Consider the following 25432-nt stretch of genomic DNA (forward strand, 5'->3'; position numbering starts at 1 on the left):
ACATACATACATACATACACTTATTCAATAATAAAGCAGATTGATTGAATTACCACATTCAGATCCAGCGCTTTGTCCATAAGTGGCTTGCATGTATTTACGCTTTGTGTGCGGTTTAATTTTTTAGAGTGACAAGTGTTTATGTGTGTCTCCAAGCAATTTTATCGAAGCATATATACCACAGAGCAGCTGGACATGATGGAAGATGGATTTAACGATGATGGGATGTGTACTGAGCAGATCTGAACGATTAGATTCTAAGTAAACTATGTTAGCAATCACAGTCAATCCACAGAGCTTGTTTAGCTCTAAAAAAAAAAGTCAAATGGATGACATATTACACAAACAGCACAAAGCAGTATGGAGTATGCTGAGCATTATGAATGCCTACTTGCATCACAGTCTGGTCAAATCATGGTCTGGTCGCGTTCAGAATATAAAAAGATTATAGGGTTTGTCGGTTGAGTAAGGCTTAAGATGAGGCCCAAGTTACAGTTTTGACCATGTTAAAAAAATACATCTAAAATGCCTTTCTATGGACTGGGAGTCTGAGATATCATACCAACATATCAAAATATACCTTTATTTACTGTTATCCAGTTCATTCTTTTTCTATAGATCAGCTTGTTGGATCCATGAGGGCTGTGCTTTCATCCTGTTATCTTAAAGTTGCCTCCATGTTAATATATGCACATGACTGTAACGGGCTGAATGAATCAGTTGCACACAAAGGGTTTTATACACCCCTCCTCCCCTCTCTTCCCCGTTAAAACTCAAACATCTCTGCTCCCAGGGTCTATCAGTGCCTGCCCTCTCTTCATGACTCCATCCATCTCACTCCTGCAGTCATTCATCTCTTTCTCCCTCCCTGCAAGCTTCTCCCCTGCTCCACTCATCTGATCCGGAGAGAGCCAGAGCCTGCTGTTGAGATTAGGAGTGACTCCAGCCGCTGTGGAATGCTTTGATGCTCCGGGATCTGAGGGGGGAGGTGCTGACACCAGAGGGGTCGTCCCTTTTACCCCTGGCGCCGCCAATGTGCTTTTGTTTGTGGAAGCCCTCCAACTCCTCGTGTTCAGCACAATTTGGTGCTCTTTTAGAGGCGCTTCAGACTTAAAAACAATTGCACACACCGGAATCCCAGAGTGCATGCAGTACCTGTATTACTTTATCGTCATGCTGTGTACTCAGGACGGTGAGTCACATTACACCAACGGAGATCACAGAACACAACTGGCCACTCAGAATGAGGCTTGTTCTACTGCTGATGCAGATCGGACTTCCTCCTGTGATTGGAGGCAGATCAAGTGGAGGAAACTTGGGACAACTTCTCAACATGCATTTAGTTAAGCATTAACATGCTTCATATAATTGCATGCAATGTAAACCAGTAACCATGTGTGTTTGTGCACCACAATATTAGAGCTCATCCGTATATTTCAGTTATAATCATCGCATTGTGTCCTCTGATTTCTCACTCTAGCTCGCAACAGCTGTTGCTCGTAAAGCAGTATAACATAAAATGCTTTGGTAACCTTTGTCACCCCACCTTTCCTAACCACCAATTAGCCCCAGGGATCCAGCCGCTTTCTTGTCCTTTCCAATGGGGCAAACCCTACTCCTTTCTCTGGCCGCTGTCCTGAAAGCTAGTCAATGATACAGAAGAGCTCCACATGTAACATCAGAGTGGGGTGTTCTTTGAAGGGCGAGGCACAGGGATTACAGGAGGATGAATCGGGACATCCTGTCATAATCCCTCCCTCCGCGCCTCCCAGCAGGTGCTTGCCCCTCGCTTTTTTCCCCTTTTTGTTGTTTCGCTTGACTGCCCATTGACTTTTTCACTCCACTTCTGTCTGGCTCTCTCCGGATCTTGGCCAGCTGGGCTGATCTACAGGAGGTCTGCTTTACTCTGACCGCTTCGTTGTACCTGTATTTTAAGCACACCCTTACACACAGGTGGAGAAACTGGAGGCAGATGAATTGAAACTGGAGGCAGATACTGTACTTTGATGCTGGAGGCATCATTTGAATTTCGATTAAAAAAAAACTTGAGGCAGACAGGATGCAGGTACTTTGGACCAAAACTGTAGACCTTAGGTCTTCAAACCTGCTCCTGGAGACCCACTGTCCTGCAAAGTTTATGTCCAACCTACTTAGCTGGTTCAGGTGTGTTTGGTTAGGTTTGGAGGTAAACTCTGTAGGATAGTGAGTCTCCAGGAGAAAAAGTTGAAAACCTGTGCTGTAGACCTACTTGGAGGCATGGATCTTGAAAACAGTAGACTACATTTCAGGTAGTAACTTCAAATCTGTTGACTGATTTGGAGGCTGATACCATGACGACTGTCGACCGACTTGGAGGTGTAGACCTTGACATCTGTAGACTAATTTGGAGGCATAGACCTTGAAAACTATAAAACAATGGGTGGAGGTAGTAACTTGAAAACTGTAGACTGATTTGGAGCCAGAGACTTTAGACAAATCTGGAGGTAGATGCCTTGAAAACTGTGAGCCGATTTTCAGGATAGATACCCCAAACTGTAGACTAATTTGTAAGCAAATATATAAAAACTGGAGGCAAATTGGAGGTAGAGATAAATTGAAGCTAGAGGTGGATTTGTTGGACGACACTTTCACACTGGAGGCAGATATATTGAAATTCATGGATGTCTTATAGTCATTTATGTTTATACAATAAGAGAGTTTAACATAAATGCATCCATTACCCTTTAAACTTGACCTCAGTCACAACTCTTCATCATGGGTTTTCACCATGAGCTAAATGGTAATAGGATCAGAGCCCTAGTTCCTGGAGTGACCTTACACGTTGTGGTTTTTATCAGCAGTAAATTATGCATGAGCCTCTTGTTAAAAGACTAGCATTGTAAGAGAACCAATATCTGTCCCATTAAGGAGTGCACAGGCTGGGAAGCTCCATGGGGCTATTGTGTTGCAGTGTCTCTCGCCCACTGAAGAAGGGTAAGGCCAGCGGAACCGGAATGCCCAGATCAGTCATTCTCATGGCCCTCTTTACCCATCCTGTCTGGAGGATGTGGTTAAATCCCATCTCCACCCTCCATCACTCATGTTGCAATTTACAGACTGCATCTCTCTGAGACATACAGAAGGCTCAATATATCATTGTTTCCTGGTTGACAGGAGAGTCTTGAAGTTGAAACTAAGTTAATTTGGAAGCTGGCTTTATTTGGAGCACACCATGAATTTGCACAGACACGTTATAATTGGGGACAGCCACAACTCAGATAGTCCTGGGAAAATATGTAGAGCTTGAAACACTGGAACTTTCTAAAACCTAACAAGTTCATGTGCTGTCTACTGTCTACTTAGAAGGCCACCACGTTCTAAGGCAAAGTCCTAAACATCACATACCTTCACAAGGTGCTGAATTTGAACTCTCTACAATAGTCAAATTAAATGGGATGCCACTATTTTTGTCGAGTTTTAAGTATTTGAAGAAATGCATATATTTGTTTTCATTGAGCTCAGTGCAATTCATTCTGGGATTGCCTCTCAAAAGATACATGTGATTCTGTCTTTTAAAATTTGGCCATAATTACTTATCTTGGAAAGCAAAATAACATTGCTTTCTGCCTTTTTGGAACAGCGTTTGCATTTTGAATGCTCACAAAAGCTGTCTAGGGAACTCACTAGATTTTGGAACAGAGCAATGATTTAAGTAATCGATTAATGTGTATAGTTTTAAGAGTATCAGGGTCATCAGATGTTATCATAACCATTCTCTTTTGAAAGAACTCGCACATTTGCATGAAGCCAAACAATACCCTAGGAAAATTTCCAGGACTTCCTGTGTGGACTAACTGTATTGTGTTTCTCCCTCATCTGTTTAGGTTTATCATGTTAGGTCTGTATTTAGACTGTGTAGATTTGTTAATAGACATTGCAAAATGCTCTCTGTATGGGGATTATGCTCATGTCGGCTATCCCAGCATGCATCTCTATCTCTGTCACTGGATACTTGCATGCCAAACAGTTGGCCATTATACCCTGTAATGAGGAACAGATAGGATAAATTGTCCAATAAAAACAAGCCGTCTCTGAGATTAAGAGCAGTCTAGACTGACTCAATGAACCGTGACATCCTTCGTTGTTTTACTGGATGCTTTTTTTGCACAGCTGCATCAGAATTACTCTTGTGCTTAGTCACATTAATACTTCTAAAGCTACAGTTTTCAGCTCCTAAAAATATTTAGGTTTCTTATAACAGCCATTGTGAGAAAAAAAAAAATGTTTTCTTTATTTCTCCTGCAAAGTACGAATTCGCCCCTGCACCAATTTAAATGAGGTTACACCTCTGTCTGAAACACTTTAGCAATCAATAAGTAATGGAGCAGTTGGCCGGCTTGTAAGTGCTTTGTTGAATATCTAGCAGCAACGTTTTATAGTCTGTTTTTTTTATGCTTGTGTTTGTTGGCTGAAATCTCACTCAGCTGTCATCTAGTCCTCCAGCTATCTCCAATGTTATGATTAACTTTTTGCCTGTCTAATCTCCATTAATTAATGTCAGTGTTTGGGTGTGGAGCTCCAAACCCCATTTGAACAGATGAAGCCGGTTTAGAGAGTGATTATGCGTCTTTTTGAAACCTAACACATGGTGTGTTTTAATCTTGTGTACGCTTCAATTTTGTTCCCCTGTAAATAAACTAGAGTTCATTGTAATTTCTTGTTTATATCCAAGTCTGTGAGGCTTTCAGTCTGATTTTTCTTCAAGACTTTAGCACATTTATTTGCCAGACCCTCAGCTTTCATCATCACAATTTGATTTTGTTTTAGTCGTTGCTTGATTTCCTAGCATTTGGGCCTTTGGCATTGCAAAAGGGCTGTCTTAAAAAGTACATATTCTTCATAAATGCTTCAGTAAGATTTCAGGTTAGTCAGAATGTCTATTTTCACTTGATGCCAAATAGACATGAACAGAAGTTGCAGAGTTCCTTTTCTTTTGTGGCATAGCGACAGTGCCATCAGCCACAGCCATGAGAGACTGGAAAAGAAAAAAGAGAGAAACAATCTGTCTGCCGAACACAGCGCTGGTGAGAATTGATTAGCGATGCCGTTGCTGATTCGTCAAAGCTGCTGGGGCTTGGCAAGCTATCTCAGGCACAGTCCTCTGATTGAAAGAGATTAATTTGTACAGGAGTGAATGATGTTTGTCTTTTAGCCATCCCCCTTATTTTCTTTAATTCTGTGTGGGGAGAACATATTTGGCAGCAAGCATCAGGCGTGGACTGAGGGGAGTGCGTGTGGGTAAAATGATGAAATGCTGCTGAAATGGAAAGTGCGTACACGCGTGCCTCCTCTGGCAGCATGTGGAGGGCGGAGGAGGAATTGAGACGTACGACTTTCCACTGTTTTAATATTCTGTGCTCTTTCACGGGGAGAGTTGAACTGAAATGTGGAGTCAGTGAGTTAGACGTCTCCAAAAGGAGAAGCTGTGATGAGTGAGTTCGAGAGGCCTTGAAAGTTGGCAGTTTGATTTATCCTTAGTACTATTTATCAGTCATCAGCTGCTGCTGAAGTCTTCGCAGCGCGTAATGGAGAACTTAATTGCATTTCAAAGCCTTGACGTGAATCAACATTCAGAGGAAGAGTTAGACAACATCTCGCAAGTGTCCGTTAGTGTCGTTTTGTCAAGTCACTTACTCGCTCACAGAGACTGTCTGCACTGATTCTTGAGATGTGCGACAAAAATAACATTTCTAGAATCAGAAATGATCACTACAGTGTCCATTACACAAATTTCAGTCAATTTTATTAGAATTATTACATTATCACTAACTAAACTTAGAACACTTTTATACATAAGTTTAAGTTATTTATTTACTTTAACGTTACTACTACGTCCTGACTATGGACACCCATTTCTGCCTAATATCACAATTCCGATGGGAAAAAAAGTCGGAATTGTGAGATGTAAACCCAGAATTTGGAAGGAAAAAAAAAATCAGAATTGCGAGATTTATAGAATTGTAAGATGTAAACTCTGAATTTCCATAAAAAAAAGTCAGAATTCGAAATTTCGCAGAATTGTGAGTTTATCTCAATATTCTGACTTTATGAAAAAAATGTCAGAATTGTGAGATAAAATGACACAATTACCTTTATTTATTCCATGGTGGAAACAGGTGTCCATACCTGACAGAGAAGAGGTTAATTACAAAAACAGTCCTGTTTTATAAGGTTTCATAGCTGTGTCCTTACTTGTAAACACTGTTAGATTTTAATGAAAGAGGAAAAAAGCCAACAGTAAAGTCTTAAAGGCCACCTTTGCATTTTTCACCCATTTTCACCATATTTCTTCAGTTCAGTATGCTTAAATGTGTGAATACCTCTGAATTTGTATCCTATATTGTTCCAGTCCTCAACCCAGTTATCAGCATTTGGATAACTATCTGAAGTAGCAGCTCTTGTGTGCTAATCAGACCAAAAACATGTTTGAATGGGTTCCAGATCGACTGAATTAGTCATGGCAACAGCCAGGCCCCGAGTGGAGTTTTACAATCACAAGAGCAAATGCGTTAAGATGAATTTATTGCTCTGGGCAGCGTTATCCGAGTCCCAGTGCCAAGTGGGGATTTTGAGAAGAAAGGTTTTTCTAATGTGTCCATAAACTCACCATTATATGATATAACACAAGTGTATTTAAAATCTATTGTTTCCATTCTCTCTTAGGCCCAGACTGCATGCACAGAGGAAGTTTGCTCAGTCTCAACCCAACTCTCCCAGCACCACGCCGGTGAAGATGGCCGACCCCTCTCTGCCCATGCCGCTCACACATATCACATTCCTCTCCAGACGCAAGCCCAAGACAGAAGACTTCCTCACATTCATATGCCTTCGAGGTATTGCCTCATTTTTCAGCGTCTCTCCTTCCTAGCCTTACATCCATATTTTTACCATTTTTTTATTTATTTTAAATTTTACTTGGTTTTAATGGTGCATTCATTTTTTGCTCTTGTTTCAAGACAATTTCAGTAATCTCTTCTAACATAGCAACACAATATGTACTGACTACAATGCTTCATTAGAAACTGCACCATGTATTACAAAATAATACAATCAAAGTTGAAGATTAACATGGCGCACTGCAGTCCTTGTGGGAAATTAAATGTGCTATAAATGTGTGATTGCCGCTACATTTAGCAGTAAATTGTAACTACCATCATTAGAGAGTATCCAGCAACATGGACTGGCTCCACTCAGAGAAACAACTAGTCAACTAGTGGAAAATATTCAGGAATAATTTTTTTAGGCTGTTTAGACTGTATGTTTAGAGGCAGTTCAGATAAACTAAACAAGGCTTTAATGTGTTTTGTATTGGCTTTGCAGTGCTTCACAAGTGTTTCTGGTTTCACCAGTGTCAAATTTACTTGCCCCTCAACATCACGTGCGATGGTCATAATTAAGGCTTGGGAAAATGATTAAATCAGACCCCTCAGCATTGATGAACAATTTCGTTGTTTTTGTCACTTTGTGAACTTTAGCATTGTTTTTTTTTTTTTTTTTTTTTAAACAAAATTAATTTTTATCTTTGTAATAACCTTCCATACAGCCTTGGCCCGACACCTCTGTCCTGCTCACCTGGTGTCCAGGTAAGCGATCTGAACCGTAGCACCAGTGTCTGGTATCATGGCAGAGGTGGAGGTGGCCTTCATGGCACCTGAACTCCAGTGCACTTGCTGCACAAACATTGACTGTCAAAGTTAGGATGTATCTCACCAGCCTTTTCATGTTGAATAATGGAGGCGTTATCAGCCTGAAGTGTCACGGACACACACTTCAACAAACACACCCACCTCTCGTGAACCAGGCTATGCCTTTCACAGGGGATTTATGGGTGCCTCCTACTTCCAAGGTCAGTACACAGTGTTTCTATAGAGTGAAGCTCAAATATTTAACCACAGAACAGGTAAAACTGAAATCTTCAGGGTAGCATGGAGCCTCTTTGCCAATGAATAATTTGAAACTACAGAAATTTAATTGAGATAAAATTTTAGAAATTTACTCAGCCTTAGGTCATGCAAATGTAGTGGACTTTTTTCTTCTCTAGAACTGTGAAGAAGATTTTTAGCTAAAACCATGGTCCTTGGTGATTTCATAAAATACAACTCAATGGCTACCGTCACTTTGAGAGTCAAAAAAAGCATATCAGGCAATACAAAGTGGCTCTTGACAATATATTGAGGTTTTATGAAGTGAAACAATTGAAACTGAACATTATTTAAAACACTATTACCTGTCTCCCTTTAAATTAATTAATAAATGGAACTTGGTTCTAGACATTTACCACAATCCCATTCTGTGGATTTACCTCCCAAACAACAACAAAAAAAGCAAGATTTTCAATAGATTTAAGTTCTATCTACTTTTCGCCGTCTGTAAAGTTAATGTGAGGCCCTTTTTTATTGTACAATAATATTTATTTGACTCTTTAAATTCATTTACTAGTATCAAAAGTGTAGCCGGCAGTTTTTCAACTTATCGGTCAAAACAGAAAGGTTTCTCTCCCGTTTCATGCATGTCCTGAGATGTGTAAAAGGTAGGAAAAGTGGAAGCCGAATGTTCCGTTAATACCGTTCAAAAACCAAAGAACGAAAGCTTACTGGACCATGAATTTATTCATTGGCCGGAGTTTTTACAACATAATACTTAAACCTTGCAGGAGACGGTTTAAACTGCCTCATTTCAGTATAAACTTTCCTTCCTCCCCAGGATTTCAGAATAGCAGCCCAGAAATGTCCTGTAACATGCTTTCCAAAAACAAGACGTCCATTAGTCACAATTTATGGCCATTGCTTTCTATAAAAGTAGTCTTTTAATCACTTTATGATGTGATTGTGTGAGTGTCTGTACCGTATGAAACATTAGCTAGTTGTATCAGATGCGTGTACGGGTCAGCTCAGGTCTTCTCGGACTTGGCCTTAACTTGACTTGGCCTGGTGTGTGAGGTCAGGAAGAGGCCAAAGCCACACGTCGAGGGTATTACGTATCAGCCTCAACTCTCAATGACTCTCCTAGCTGTTTTTTCCACAGCGGCAATTAGACAATGGGCTGCACCTCACTAACCGTACACCGCCCTCCTAGTGGTATTATTTATAGATGATACTCCCCTACTGAGGCTGGTGTGTATTAATGTGTGTGGAGCGTAATGTTGCCCAAATGGCATTACAATACACTGGTGTTATGAGAAGTCGAGAGTTGTCATCATGCCATGTGTTGGTTTATCCTTCAAAGGATCCCTGATATTCAATATCTTCCAGAGGGCTCTTTACTTTGGTGTGTCTGTTCCAGCCATCAGGAGAGGCAGTCGTGAGCAGACAGTGTTGATCTTTCGCAGGGGTGGAGGTAGAGAGGATGGGTAAATACAGATCAATGGATTCTGGGTAAATATAGCCAGGGTCAAATGGGCAGTCCTACAATAGCTCAGTTATGGCCGACTGCCAGCAAAACGCAGCTCTTATCTGACACAGAGAAAGTATTTAACCGGACCGCTGTGTGCGACTGCTGAGTAGAGCGCAGGCTGTGATTAATGCGAGGTTGTGAAATCTCTGATGGTTTCTTCAAAAGAAAAGTTGTTCTGCCTTAAACAGACATAATCTCTAGGGTGCTGGCTTTTGAGATATCAACAGCATAATTAGGAGTGTTTTTTTGTTTTTGTTTTAAAATGTATTTTTTATTTTTTTTTTACATCCAGATTGTGTCTTCTGATGCAATGTAAAGTAACGCGCAGCAAACACAATGCTGTTTTTATGTTACATGCCACTTTAAATTCTGATGAGTGTTTAAAGCATGGACAAAGCTGTTTCCTAATCTACTACAAAAACATAAAGAATTAAAACATCTAGACATCTGTGTAGATGAAATCCATTCCCGTCATATCCTCTATATGGCCTGTAAATCCTCAGTGTCTTTAATAGTGTAGAAAGTCTTAACATTAGTAGTTTTAATAGTCTTAAACATTATTTTGGAGGTGTTAATGATAGAATATATTTCTTATTGTAAGTCTCATCCACAGATAGAGCTGGAAAGTCTGATTCATTTTTGAGAATCAGTTTTTTTCATACTATACATTTCAATTAATTGTTACAGTGATTTGCTTATATGAAAACTGTTCACGGAAATCCCTCTGTAACCTTGTATGTAAGATCAAATTTGTATTGTGTTCAATCAATTTATATTATAATATTTATTTATTTATTTATTTATTTATTTATTTATTTATTTATTTATTTATTTATTTATTTATACCAAAGTAAATGTGGTGCTAAAACATATTTAAAAAAATTCACGTTTTCTTGCAAAATGTTTTAAATTATTTATTTAAATTTTGTTTATACGTAATTTGTTTAAAACTATTATTAAAAAGTGTTATTAAATTGTTTCCTTAAACATGCTGAAACCCCGGCATACACACTCCTCATGATGTGAACTCGAGTAGGTAAGGAGATATGGGTAAATTAATAACCTCCTCTATTGCCCGTGTTACATAACAGGCAGCTGTAACTGTATTTTTATGTGCCTTTGAATGTCCTCATGAGCATTTAGTTCAATTTCCGCGTCTCTTAGATATCGTTGACTGTTCTTAAGCCTTATTTACGTCTCTCAGGCCACGGCAGCCGCATTCAGAAGCTGCTGGACTGGCTCTGTGCGCTACGAAAGAACAAAGATAGCTGATTTCAATTCAATTAAGCGCGCTGAGGTGTGCGGCTTGGCGGTGGGGCAGCAGGCTGATTAAATTCTCCCGACGACTCCTCAAGCATAGGGCAAACTGGGTTAATGGATTTGCAGACATTCAGGAATGTAAATTAGAGGAGATATAATCCATAATCCCAGCGCATTCTTGCTGCCGTCACAGCCCAGAGTCAATGTTTTAATGTCCCCTCTTATTCTTCTCACTCGCCGCTCTCTATTGCACGCCATACTGCCATATGCCGTCTCACAGAGGGGATATACAGTAGTGCGAAGCAGGGGGGCTGTCTAACATCCTTTCTCTCAACTGCCATATATCTTGACCTGCTGGAAAACCTGTTAACCTGACAGGAGCCCTGACAACCTTGGGTCAAGATCTCAAGATGGGAGACCTGTACATCTATTAGAGGGATACAAATCACCTAAAAATACATTTTTCTCATCATTTACTCACCCTCATGCTGTTTCAAACCTGTATGACTTTTTTTCTTATGTGGACTGAATGACTTGGAATTAGTCTGGTTATGTTTTATGAAAAAGAGGTACACTTTAGCATACTTATTAAAAAAAGAGTGCCTATGACAGAAATAAAATACTTTAAGATTATACTTTAGTGTGAATTGAATGTAATGTTTTCAGACACTTAATTTCATTTAGATTGTTTAAATGTAAATATATTAAAGTTTAAATGTATAATGTATTCTTTGCATAATATATGTGTGTGTACTGTGTATATTTATTATGTATATAAATACACACAAGTAGATATTTAAGAAAAATGTTATGTTTATATATTAAATATATTTATATATGATATAATTTATATGAATATAATATACGTAAATGCATGTAAATATTTTCAAAATAAATGCTGTATGTGTGTGTCTTTTATATATACATAATAAATTAATAAATATTATGTAAACAAACTTTTATTTTGGATGCGATTTAATCGCAATTAATAGTTTGAATCATGATCAAGTATATATGTGCTTTAGTATGTTAGTAAACATCAGTTTAAGTGTACTTTAAAGCTTAAAAACATTATTAAAACAATTATTTAAAATGTAATTTAAGGTTTGATTCGGTTTTGTTTTTTGACACAGTACACTTTTAAAAGTGTGCTTAAGTGTGTTAAGACACAGTTGAGAAAGTGTTGTCTCTTTAAGTGGCCTTTGATTTCATCCGTATTATGCAAGTACTTTTTTTAGTTATAAGATTTTAAGTACATTACAAGTACACAGTACAGTTAAGCACGCTTAATTCTCACTTTGCTTTATTATGCTTTAATTTTAGCCTATGGAAAAGAGCGGGAAGGTTTTTCAAAGTTCTCAACTTTTGTTCCATGGAAGAAAAAAATCATGCCGGTTTGAAACGACATGAGACCGAGTAAATGACAAAATCTTTATTTGTGGGTGAACGATTTCTTTAGGGAAACTTCCTCACTCCCTTTAACCATGTGTCTGATCAAAACATTCCGCACGGCAACTAGACGTCCAATGAGCGCGAGGGCTTCTACTCAGCCAGATTTTGATTGGTTCTTCTTGAGCTTTAATTTGAACCTCTTTGGCATTTATAAAAGGGGACAAAAGAAGAGCATCCGGAGTAGAACACTTCAGTTGTAATTATGTCTGTGCTTGAATTAAAAATGACAATTGAAATGGATGCCTTCATCTTTAATTATGATCTGTGTCAGCCTGTGAATATGAGAGCATACATAATTGGGGATTGGGAAAGGTCTGTTTTTTTATTTTCTTTCTCTCTGGGAGATGACAGATTTGGCTCTGGAGAAAGAAGCTGAGGGGGTAGAAGGCATGACAGACGATGCATGATTGCTATCAAAAATCCGGTTTGTGCACCCCTGACGCCAGTGACCAGGAGCTATAGTTGGGCTACTCCCTACCCAGCATTCCCTGGGGCACTCAGTAAGCCTCATTATGGGGAGAGCCTGAACCAGGGACTCATTCGGGGGAGCATGAAACAGATTATAGCGTTGCTAGTGTCCTGTTTTGAAAAGCATCTAAAGATAGGAAAAAATGGTGGAGACCCCAGCGGTTTCCCACCCCCATTTATGACCCTGGATGACCCTCCGGTCTGTGAGCAATTGGCTTTTTGACCTTTAACTCCCACATTATGGGAGTGTGAGATAATGATAATGGCAGCCATTTTCTTAATAACTTCAGGTGTCTGGTTTGTTTGTTTGGACTTGTTTGCGGCTGAATTATGTGAAGGCTGAAAGTTGACCCTGTCATATTTGTTTGTCTTCTGCCACATGGAGTAACCATAGCTGGATAGGGATGACACTGGAAGCCAGACACATTAAATTCACAAAATAAGTAAAATTTTATTTTATTTTATTTTAAAGGTAAGGTGGTATTAAAGGTTATTTTAATGTTGTCTTTATATGGTAACTATTATAACGTATTTGCTCTGTTATGCTCTGTATTGGTATAATATTCTTATACCTATTCTTTTTCTGAAGGTTTTTTTGTTTTTATAGATTTGGATTAGTTTTTGTTTTAATATTCTTATTTAACTTTATTTTTACTTTAGTTTTGGTATTTTTAGTAACATGTTTATTTCAGTTAGTTGCCAAGGCAAAATGTATTTCTTTTTTTTCCCAAGTTTGTTTATTGTTAATGTTTATTTTATTTATTTCAAATACTGAAAGCAATTTTTTAATCATTTTATTTAAAGTTTTAGTGGTAACGCTTTGCTATAAGGTCCTATTAGTTAACGTTAGTTAATGCATTAATTGATATTAAGAAAGGACAAGACAGGACGTGTGGCCAAGTATGGTGTCCCATATTTGGAATTTGTGCTCTGCAGTTAACCCATTCAAGTGCACACACACACAGCAGTGAGAAGTGAACAAACACACACACACACACTGTGAACACACACCCGGAGCAGCGGGCAGCCAATGCTGTGGCGCCCGGGGAGCAGTTGGGGGTTCGGTGGCTTGCTCAAGGGTCAAGGGTCATAAACAATGACAATGCATTTTTACAGTGTTTATTCATCTTTCTTAATGCTAGTGAATAAAAATACAACTGTCCATTGCTAGTACATGTTCATTCAGGTCAATGAAATAAAAGGTTACTCTTTACTTTAAGGTGCCCTTGTTACAGTGTAATTATGCATTTGGCTTAGGGTTACTGGCATGTAATTATGAATAATTAATTGTTATTATAATAGTAAGTACATGTAACGTGTAACAAGTACACCTTAAAATAAAGCGTTTCCAAATAATTAAATAGCAATAATAATAAATTAACAATAATTAACAGGTATTGATTTCAGTAATGTATTAGTAAATGCTGAAATATTAACTACAATTAATAAATGGTTTAGAAATATTTTCTAATGTAGTTAACCAATGTTAACCAATGAAACCATATTATAAAGGGTTGCCATTTTAGTGAACAATAACAAGACCATTTCACCAGTGAACACCAGTGACGCAGCATTCTGGCTTTCTCTCGTCTCTCAGCCCTTTTACAGCCATCCTTTTAACAGCACCTCGTTAAGTTTCTACTTCATTCAGTCATTTTATTTGTTCCCTAAACAGTCAACCTGTCTTCATTGCTATTATAAATGTTGTCACACAGACCATAAGCATTAATGTGGCATGTCAAATGCTGCATGTATGCAGTGACATCACCAGCACAGCCGCCCCGGCTGCAACTTCACGTTAATAGAGAGCTAATGAGAGCACATTCGCAGGGCCGTGGCCGACACACTCATGTTTCATTCATGAGGCTGGTGGAGAACAGCACTAGATGATGATAATTGTTGCCCGGTGTGATGCAGGCCGAATCACAGACGTGCAGTAGTGCTGGTTTAAGTGCTGATAGGGCTTGAGGGCAGCTAATGGGCAACAGGCATTTGACATACATCATGCTGTTTAGAAGAGAAATGCTGATGTTGATGTATAAATATTGCATATTGATAAAACTAGGTAAAGTGATGTGTGTCTGAGGAAGACACTCAGACAGAAGGGAAGACTGGAAATGTGGCACAATAAAACAACAAAACACATTGGTATCGTGGTTAATAAATTTATAGTAATTATATAATTAATTATAAAAAAATCAATTTAATGAATTAAAATTGTTTAGATTTTGGATAGTTTTATTTGTTGTTGTTTTTTTATTTTCTTTTTGTTCTGTTTTGTTTGGTTGGTTGTTTTTGGGGGGTTTGATTTTAGTTTAGTTTTTTGGTTATTTGCTCATCCACCATGTTTATTGCACTTTTTGTTGTTTTGTTTGTTTTTGTTTGATTTGGTTTTGGTTTGGTGTTTTTCTTTTTTTTTTTTTTTTTGCTTTTGTTTGATTGATTTGTTTTGTTGTTTGTTTAATTTGATTTGGTTTTGTTTTACAAGTTGTTAGTCAACTTTTCATGCCATTATTAATATTAGTAGTAGTATTTGTATTTGCTCATCTACCATGTGTCTTGCACTGAAATGTTCAGTTTTTTGTTTTTGTTTTTTTCTTTGATTTTGTTTAATCTGGTTTTGGCTTGGTGTTTTGTTTTTTGTCTTTTCTGATTGCTTGTTTGTTTTTTGGGGGGTTTAACTTGGTGCATTTTTTTTGGTTTGATTCGGTTTTGTTTTACAAGTCGTTGATCAAAACGTTTCTTGTCATTGTTTTTTTTTTGTTTGTTTGTTTTTTTTTTATATTGTATTTGCTCATCTACCGTGTGTATTGCACCGAGCACAGCTTTTTTGTTTTGTTTGTTTGTTTGTTTGTTTGTTTTAGTATGATTTGTTTTTGGGGGGGGTTTTGTTGTTGTTTTGCTTTTGTTTGAATTTTTGTTTTGCTTTTGTTAGAATTTTTTTTATTTTCTTTTTGTTTTGTTGTTTGCTTTTTGGGTTTAATTTGGTATGGTTTTGTTTTACATGTCCGTTGGTCAAAATGTTTCATATAATTTTTTCCTCATCCACCATTACACAGAACTTTTAATCTTTCGAGTTTTGCCTGATCCAGGAGCAGTGCTTTATTATGGTCCTCCTCACTTGGGTCTGTAATCTTGCAGTATGCTGCTGGTAATTAGCCGGTGTGTTTTAAAACATAGTTTCTCTTAAAGAGCAACATCAGTCAGACACAGTCACTCGTGACTCCGAATCTCCACTCGGCACACACAGAAACAGAGGAGTGTAATGTACTCAGGCTTCCTACGGCTGCGACAGTCTCTAATCTCATCCAGAGCAGCAGCTAATTTTGAGAGGATTACGGTTGCAATAGAAACTGAGATTACCGAGTCGTGCCGGTTTATCCCATTTTCTTTGGCCACTTCTCAGTAAATGCACTGGGCCTGTGGCTTCCTTTTAACATTTTCTGTCTCTCTCCCCTCTCAGACTCACCGGCATTACCCAGTAACATGGCCTACTTCGGCTGCTCTCAGGATGAGGAGGATCTGGAAGATGAAGATGAAATTGAGGAAGAGAAACCACCCAGTGTGGCATCTACATCATGCCAGTCTACACCCAAGAAGGGCAAACCGTCTAGCAAGATTAACGGCTTCGGTAAGAATAAAGACCAAAAAAAGAAATGCCACAAAATAGAAAGAGTTTGTCTGTAACTCAATTACTACTACATTAGTAATTTTGGTGTAAAAGCATGCAATATTACATTTAATAGTCCCATTATTATTATCTTAATTTTAGCAAAGCAGAAAATGTATACACTAAAGTTCTGTAAATTGCTCATACTGGCCCACAATCTTAAAATGCCAATTAAAAAAGCAATTAATTAGTTCAGCTCTTATATCAACCTACAGTTAGTCTACCTAGTTAATACACACCTAAAGTCTAGCATCAATAGAATTTATTTTCTTTCTTTCTTTTTTTCACTCCGCAAGCATGCAATACATTTATAAAATGATGATGCTTACATTTATAATAATAAAAAATAATAATAAATGCTGTTCTTTTGTACTTTCTATTAAACAAAACGTATTGTGGTTTCAGCAAACACTAACTTTTCAACATTGATAATGATAATAAATGTTTCTTGAGCAGCAGATCAGCATATTAGACTGATTTCTGAAGGATCATGTGACACTGAAGACTGGAGTAATGATGCTGAAAATTCAGCTTTGGATCACAGGAATAAATTACGTTTTTAAATGTATTCAAATAGAAAACACTTCTTTTAAATTGTAGTAATATTACACAAAATATAAAAAAAGTTTAATTCACTATATTTTTGATAACGTAAATACAGCCTCTGTGAGCATGCAAGACTTCTTTCAGAAACATCTTTTGAACAAACTTTTGAACGATAGTGTAAATATTTCTGCAAGCTGTACATGTGAAGAGAGAGAAGACTTGCTGCTTCCTGTGTGGAGATGGGAATGTTGTGTTGGAGTGGGACGTGACGCTTCCACCTTTCCACTCCAATTATCACTTTAGTAGGAAAGGCGGTAACAAGGTGTTTATGCATTCAGCTCACAGCTGTGCCGAGTAACGGCAGGCAACACGTCGCTGTACGCTACACACACTCTCACACCCCCGCAACAAATGAATGAAACAGCCTTATACGACAGTTTGAGCGCTTGGTTGATACTCTCAATAGATGCTGTGTGAGTTTAAAGAGGGGCAGCAAGGCATTGCGGGAGCATGTGTGTTAATGAAACTTGATGTTATCAAACAAAAATAGTCTGTCAGCAGATAATTGAAAGCCAAGTGCCTGTTTAATTGAGTGTATTAATTTGTCTTCAACAGCAATCAGAACGTCAAGCTGGGAACTATATATAAACGTACAAATACACACATTAGTAATTTGCATACTACATTCCTACATATTATGAGAAATCAAGATCAGTATGCATTATATCATCTTACATAAACAGTAGTATCATGTCATTGGTGCACCTGGACTGTCTTGTCTACTCGTCTATTCTTGTTCACTCAGCTTTGAATAAATAAGCTCAGTTTTATTTCTCAGCCAGCAATAAGTCACCTTAAATTGATCTTGATTGCTCCAGGTTGTCACAGGTTCAGGAATTTGCTCCTTGTTCCTTACAAGCTTGAGGTTTTGTGTATGTAGACTACCAACTACCTCAGCTGGTTGGATATGAGAAATGCACCCAGTCCCAGGCTCAGGAAAGCCTTGGCCCGCTTCTCTCTCTCTCTCTCTCTCTCTCTCTCTCTCTCATGCGGTCTATCTTCGGCCTATCCCGTGCCTGGACGTAGCCCGTTTTCTGAGCTGGCCCATCTCAGATGTGACACTTTAATATGGAGCACATGCAACGCTCCAGTCTTTCTCTCTCCGAGTGTCTCTCAGAGCGAGAGAAACCACAGTGCTCTGCTTTCATTCGCTGAACCTCAGTAACCCAGAGGCGTGTTTACATTTCTAAATTAAACACCTTTTATTGAGTTCAGCTGTCGGTAGTAGTTCCAAGCGCAAACCTTACAGCGTGAAAGCCCGTCCGTTTCCCCCTCACTGACACGCTCTGCTGCCTGTTGATATTTAAACACTGTAAAATTAAAGTGAGCAGTCATAAATACAGAGAGCAGTTTGAATGTGTGTTAATTAGAGCCGTCCAGAGGGCCTGATAACAGACAGACTACCCTGTCCAAAAATGCAGAACATATTTTTACAGCATTCTCTGTAAAGAAAGAACTAATGGACTAATGCAATAACAAACAAATTCACAGATGAAAGGGAATTAGTTTTTTTGTTTGTTTTGATATATTTTCTTTTGCCATTTTGTTTTGGGTTGTTCTTGGTTTTATTTTATTTTGTGGTGTTTTATTTATTGTCTGGTTTTGGCTTTTGGTGTTTTGTTTGTGGGCTTTTGTTTAAGTGTTTATTTATTTATTTTGCTTTGCTGTTTGCTTTGATTTCACTTGCTCAGGACTTTGTGTATAAGTGCTGACGGTTGTTTTTTGACAGCACGTTTTTTGTTTTGGTGGAATTAATTTTTCTAATAGTTTATACTTATAGTCTGTCAGAGCTCTTTTTTTGGTGTTTTATACAAATTAATGTTAAGTGAAATGAGGGAGGCAATACACTTGTGATAAATTTGAACAACAATAATAATATGCTACTTTGTCATCACATGGCATCAAAGTGCTGAATGGTTATTTTGCTTTATCATTCCCATATTTAGACATCCATCTGGTTCATCCGTCAAACTTGAAATAGAATGTCAGTTTGAGTGCATTGCATCATGGGATACTGCAGTACAAACAGTGTGCCCTACAAATGTAGTAGCAATATAAAAGTACTTCTGGTACACTCTAAATAACTTGCATTTAAAGACTGATTTATTAAAATATCATATAATCCTCATCAATAGTGACATTAAAACACATTTTAGGTTTAATATTAGGACATGTGCATTGTGTACCAATATGTACTCCAAATAAAGTTGATTATTTTTTTTAATATTAGTAAGTCTCAAGCGATAGTAAATATATTGCTAGATTTTAAACTGTACTTAGTATGAAATAAAAGTATTTTAAATATATTAATTTTTTACTAGTCACCCAAGTATTCTAGGCTTACAGAAAACTTGAATTCTGTGCGCAGTATACATACTATATAGTGCAGCAGTGGTAAGCATATTATAAACACAGCACCTCTCTCATATGTAATTTTGTTATCGTGGACCAATAAATTAGAGCTCATGATGCATCTCATTATATACATTTAGACTGGTAGCTAGAACCAACTTTACCCAATGGCTATGCCAGTTTGCTTGCTTCTAAGTATGAAAACAGTATGCTGGCAACAGTAAAGTATGTAAGTATGAAGTAAGGCAGAACAGCAGTCTTGTCAAAATTGTTTTGACATTGCATTCAATAACAGTCATAAACTTGCATAGTGCAGTGGATGGTGCACAATATCATACCAAAACACGCTACGTTTCCACACTAAAAATCCACTGCAAATAGGATTATAAAAAAATATGAGTTGAAACATACTATATAGAATGCAAGAATTGAATTCAAAATGTAACTGACAAGAACATGCAATGCAATAATTTGATTTGTCTTTACAAAGAATATTTTTGTTTATTTTAATAACCCTGTGTTTTTTTTCCTGCAGTGTTGAATGGCCTTAAGGTACACAAGGACAAAGAGCTCGCTCCCAGATCCAGAGGCAGAGAGTCGTCTGTGGGGAGAGATCGTAACGAGGTGTGTGACGCATCTGGTGAGATCTCCCACAAGCACACTGCAGCCACGGCCAAGAGCCACAACACCAACGGCCACAACTACAGACGAGCCGCAGAGGAACTCCGCAAGCAGGTACAAGCCTTCATGTCCATCTCTGTGTCAGTATGAACAGGGATCATTTTGGAGTCGTGAGAATTATACTGGATCTGATAGTTAGGAGGGAGCATCCATCCCGATGTGGCTTACAGACAATCAGACCCCACCACCATCTCCGGTACTAACGAGCCTGTCGTCTTTGAGTGCCATAAAACTGATTAATTAAGTGAACAATGAACCTCAGAGAGCAGGGAAAGACGGATCACCTCAACTCATCAGCCTCTCAGTTTCTCTTTCTTTCTGTCTTTTTTATGCCACTGACAATCTAATCTTGAGATTCTCAGCCTTGGGGTTGTACAAGTTAAATATATATATATATAAATAAATCATGAAGCTTCATGTGTTTAAAATATAGACTGTAACATGATCCAGAAGACAAAAAAACTAATCAAAGATGAAAAGGAGAGTTCACTCAGAAATGAGAATTCAATTACTCACCCCCATTCCAAGCCAGTATAACTTTCTTTGTGTGAAATACAAAAGAAGATGTTTTTTAAATGTTCTTGTACAAATCGTCTTGTACAAGACTTTTTTATACAAAATGAGAAGTGTGGGCTTACCTTGAGAACTGCTGTTTTAATCATTCTGATGAATCAGCATGAAGCAGTGGCACCTGTAAGTGGCGGTTTAACAGTTTAACCGCAATGACTGACCCAGCGTTAAACCCTGGAGTCAGATAAAGCCTGTTATTATGCTGACACACACAAACACATTACCACTCATCTGCTATACTTAAAACAATAAACAGCACAGATAGAAGCAGCGTAATCCACAATACTGTCAGAATCTATTAGACAGCTGTTGACCCCTCTCTCTCACTCACTCTCTATAAAAGCTAATTTTCTGAAGGGTGTTGAAGAGCTCTGGCATGAGCATGACCCATGGCACATGAACTGATTAAGGGTTTATACTTCATTGTTTAATTAGACTTTCATTTAATTTAATTTTTGTGAGCCTTTACGTAGAATAACTTGATCTGGGAAGAAGAGAGATCTCATGCTGCTCACAGCAGGCGCAGGATCGGTTTCAGCAGCATTATTATTGGACTGTATGTTAATTGTTATCCCGAGTTAAGGTCTATTTATTTGTTTCATTGTATCCATGGCAGTTATTGAGTCTTTTTGATATTTTGGCTTTGTCTTAGAAGTTTTCTTGTTCTTTTAATGGGTGGGTACTTGGCTTTGTTTATTTCCAAAGAGAAAGTGGAAAGCATTCTCCCAACCAACCAATTTTGTTTTTTCTTTTTTCCAGTAAAACATAAAAAGGAAGCAAACTTACATATTTTCCTTGCATATATATATATTCCTTTGTTTTTTTTTTGTTTTTTTTATTATTATTTGCACTGCTAATTTGAGCTAAATTTAAATAGAGAGAGACAGTTATAGAGCATTTGTTTAACACAGTTAGACATGCACCGTGTGTGTGTGTGTGTGCGTGCGTGTGTGTTTGTGTGTGTGTGTGTGGTGTGGTGTGGGCTGCAGCTCTGCAGATGTTCTCAGTTAAATCTTTTGCTATGCTGCAGCTGGCCTATAGCAACACATGATGTCATCTGTCTTCCCTCATGCTCACATGCGACCAAGATCCACTTCAGAGAGCTGGCCTGGCCTCTGTCTGTGTGTGTTCTCTTGTTTTTGTTCCTGGCTGTTAAGCCGAGTTAATCGCACGTCTTTGGCCAGCCGGCCTTTAACTATTCCATCCTTCCTTTCATTCTCTTTCCTTTCTTCCTTCCTTGTTTCCTCCAGCCTGCTCTCTGTTTCCCCTGGTTTCAAGAGGTTGCCCACTGGGGACAGTCCAGTGACCTGTGTTCTCTCCCCTACGCGGTTTCTCTCTCTCGCTTCCACCTTTTCAGGCAGTCTAAATAATAGCTGGCAGCGTGCGGCAGGGCTCGTGTGCACCCTCGGGCAGTATTCTCGGATCAGCGGGCCCTCTAGTGGTTGCGGCGCAGACGTGGGATTTCTGCAGCGCAGTGGCATACAAGCTCTACTCAGCATCCGGCACGTAATGCTGAGTGGGATTATCATGATAATCACATTCTGCGCTCTCAGACCCTTGCAGATGGGATGGGGCGTGCCGTATACCACTGACGTGTTATTTCAAAAGGGTGATGACGGGGGGCTACATAGACATGGCCGCAGCTGACATCATGCTACATTTGCTTACTCTACCTGCAGAGAGCATCCATCATGCCTGCCTCTGGGGCTGGAGTCTGTCGCTTTCTTTTATACCCCCCCACCATTTTTTTTTTTTTTAAGCGCAGACAAGGGGAAGCGATTGATGAAGGAGGTCACATTTCAGTCCCCCTTATCTTTTAATAGCCTCTCTTTGTTGTTTGGCTTCACCTGATAGGAATACAATACAGCCAATGTCTTACTTCAAAAACCCTCAGCAATCTCCTCAACTGTCTGTCAGCAAACCTCTGGCCCAGAGATCATTGCAGTCTGGATGCTGTTATTTAAATGTGTCCGGAGACTTTAAAAAGAGAGAAAAAAAGTGGGAGGGATGTGAGAGGGTGTGGCACAACATGTAAAGGCCTATTAACAGAGTGTGAATTCATCACAAAAGGCTTCACACAAAAATGAGTAAGAGCAATTAAACCTCAACACCTTTTATATCAGGTTATCACATTTTTCACATTTGTGCAAAAGCAGCATTTTTAATTGTGCAAGTCTTTGTTTCCTTTTGTTCGGTGGAAAAAATCTGCAATTGGCACACGTCAAATGCCAAATGCAAGTAAAAATGGAATTAAATGGCAGTAACTTTATTAGGGACTGCAACATAATTTCCTGTAGTACATGTTTGCATATTATGGAAGAGATAAAATAATAAATAAATAAATTTAATTTATATCAAACCTTTTCTTAGCTCCTAACTTTTTCTTTAGTTGAAATTAGTTAAGAACCCAGAATAGGGCTATTGACATTGTTGGTTTCCATTTATACTATTATATACTATTCACCACAAAGAAAATTGTGCATACCTGAGTGCATCATTCATGTGCTATTGCATTGTTTTGATTAAAGGCTTGTCGAGGACTTTAGGCCAAATGTCAGGACTCCAATAAGAGTCCTCTGATACCAGGAAGCACATCGTGTTTATTTCACCTGGAGTTTTAGCCCACTGAAACCCTCCGGCTGCATCTTCTTTTCTTGGCTCTGTGAGAACACACACATAGGAAATCAAATCCTTTTTGCCTTGCCAGAAAAACGGAGCCAAAGAAAACAATGTGAAGAGAGAAGTCGAGGCTGATTATGTTTGTAGCCTGGCATAGTCTAATTCCCATGTTAAACAATGAGAGGCCGGGCGTAACCCAAGCTGCATCTGCTCTGCTGTGAAGTATATTGGGGGCCTCAGATCAGCTGAAAGCACAGCTCCTTTTATTTGGGGCATTAAAGCCAAATTAATATAAGTATACTGTGTTGTATAAAGCAGAGTATGAATTGGTGCTTGAATGGGATTTTATGATTAAACTTTATTTCTAAGGATTGTTTTGCAGCTGTTGGCACTGAATAAAAACATTTTTCTCCTTTTTTCCCTCCCTCTATCTGGTACACTTCCCCTCCCTCTTTCTTCCCTGCTGTTTTCTCTGGTTTGGGATTTTTGGAGCTCTGTTGTGGTCTGTGTTTTTGTGAAGAATAGACATTAGAAACTTATTCTTTGGCGTCAAGATTGAGGGGACTGTTTGAGAATTCTCACAGTTCCTTTAGTAAGTTGCATTGATCCACTTTATGTAACATGATGATATCTTCTGTTCACTTTAGGTCTCGAAAGTAAATGGACTCACACGGGCATCATCAGTCGGCACGCATACGGCCAGTGCCAAAAAGTCGAAAGACTTCCGTCTGCCATCCAAAACTGTGAAGTACACAGCCACCGTGACCAAGGGCCACGTCACCTACACCAAAGCAAAACGAGAACTGGTTAAGAAAGCCAAACTCAACCACAGCAAGCACGCTTCTTCTGCTGGCCTCCGTGCTTGCAGCAACAACCACCACCATCATTCAACCAGCAACGGCCATGGCCGGCCCCAGCTCTCTCACTCAGGAAAAGCTCAAAATATCAATGCAAAAACCCGCAAACAGGTGCTATTATCGAACGGGGTGCATAAGATGACTAACGGGGGCCGGCCTAATGGCAGGCTTAATGGACGCCACAGTGCCAGGGAAAAGGAGGAAGATGGCCGACAAGTGCGGCAGGGACTGCGGAACTCTAAACGCAGAAGTGATGCCATCACAATCCTTGGAGCTGGAACTGAGAGTGACGAGGTTAAAACTAAGCCGCCCGTTACTGAGGTTAAGAAAGCTAAACTGCAAACTAGCCCACTGGAAACTCGCAGCAAGAAGGCCCTGGGTCAGTTCAAGCCCCCCAACACCGTCACTATTGCACACAGTATCACTGAAATGGCTGCCTCCCCAACTCAGAAAATGGGTCCTGCCCCTCCTCCGTCGCCCCCTGCTGCTCCTGCCTCCCCAGCCATGCCCCAGAACCCCGCTACCCCTGAGCCAGCACGTCAGCGGCCCAAACGTGCCTCTGCTGGCAAACTGATGTTCATCAGACAAGCACAGCAGAGGGCCCAAACTAACCCCGCCCTCAACTGGACCACATCCACTACCTCAGCCAGCAAATCCTTCACACCAGCAGAGCCCACACACACGCCTCCACCACGGCCGAACAGAGACAGGGAACGGGAGAGGAGAAGGGCAGGGTGTGCGGCCCTGGGGGAGGTGCCCATTTTCAAGCCCACCTCCAGGGAGTTTCAGGACCCTCTGGTGTACCTCGATTCAGTTCGGGAACGGGCCGAGTCGTCTGGACTGTGCAGAGTGTTGCCTCCCCCTGACTGGAGGCCAGAGTGCAAACTCAATGACGATATGCGTTTTGTGACACAGGTTCAGCGCATCCACAAGCTGGGTCGGCGCTGGGGCCCCAATGTTCAGAAACTGGCCTGCATTAAGAAGCACCTCAAATCTCAGGGCATCTCAATGGACGAGCCACCGCTTATAGGTGAGTCCACTTAAAACTCTGATTACAAATGCTTTTGCCTAGCGGTTCACTGCCCTTCAGAGTTTAGTGCAAGCTTTCCTACCTGTAATTTTCTAATAACTCTGAAGACCTTGATTAGCTTGCTCTAGTATTTTTCATTAGGATTGGTGCTAAACTCTGCTGTGACCCTCCAGGGTTGGATTTGAGGAACCCTCTTATGGGGCTAGTGCAGTAATGGGCAACTTTGCTTCTGGAGGGGTCAATGCGCTGCAAATTGTAGTTCCAACTCTAATAAAACCTACCTGAACAATCTAATCAAGATAACTTCTTAGGATACATTTTAGACTGGTGTGGACTTCATATGGTTGAAACTAATACAGTGGCCCTGCAGGAGCACTGTTGCCCATTTCTGGTCTTGTGTAACTCACTTATCAAGTAGAACTTCAGTTCCAACTG

The 25432-nt window shown here is 39.3% G+C and overlaps 1 protein-coding gene across 1 annotated transcript in view; it reads left to right on the forward strand.

Annotated features, from left to right (window-relative positions):
• LOC306847420 (protein Jumonji) overlaps window positions 1–25432 on the forward strand; it is a 107541-nt gene that overhangs the window by 72880 nt on the left and 9229 nt on the right. The window contains exons 4-7 of the mRNA XM_079381370.1: window positions 6703–6872; window positions 16076–16243; window positions 19776–19975; window positions 23758–24997. Coding sequence (XP_079237496.1) covers window positions 6703–6872; window positions 16076–16243; window positions 19776–19975; window positions 23758–24997 — 1778 coding nt within the window. The remainder of the gene's footprint in view (window positions 1–6702; window positions 6873–16075; window positions 16244–19775; window positions 19976–23757; window positions 24998–25432) is intronic.

The sequence above is a fragment of the Barbus barbus genome (assembly GCF_936440315.1).
Source record: "Barbus barbus genome assembly, chromosome: 27".
Taxonomy (NCBI): Eukaryota; Metazoa; Chordata; class Actinopteri; order Cypriniformes; family Cyprinidae; genus Barbus; species Barbus barbus.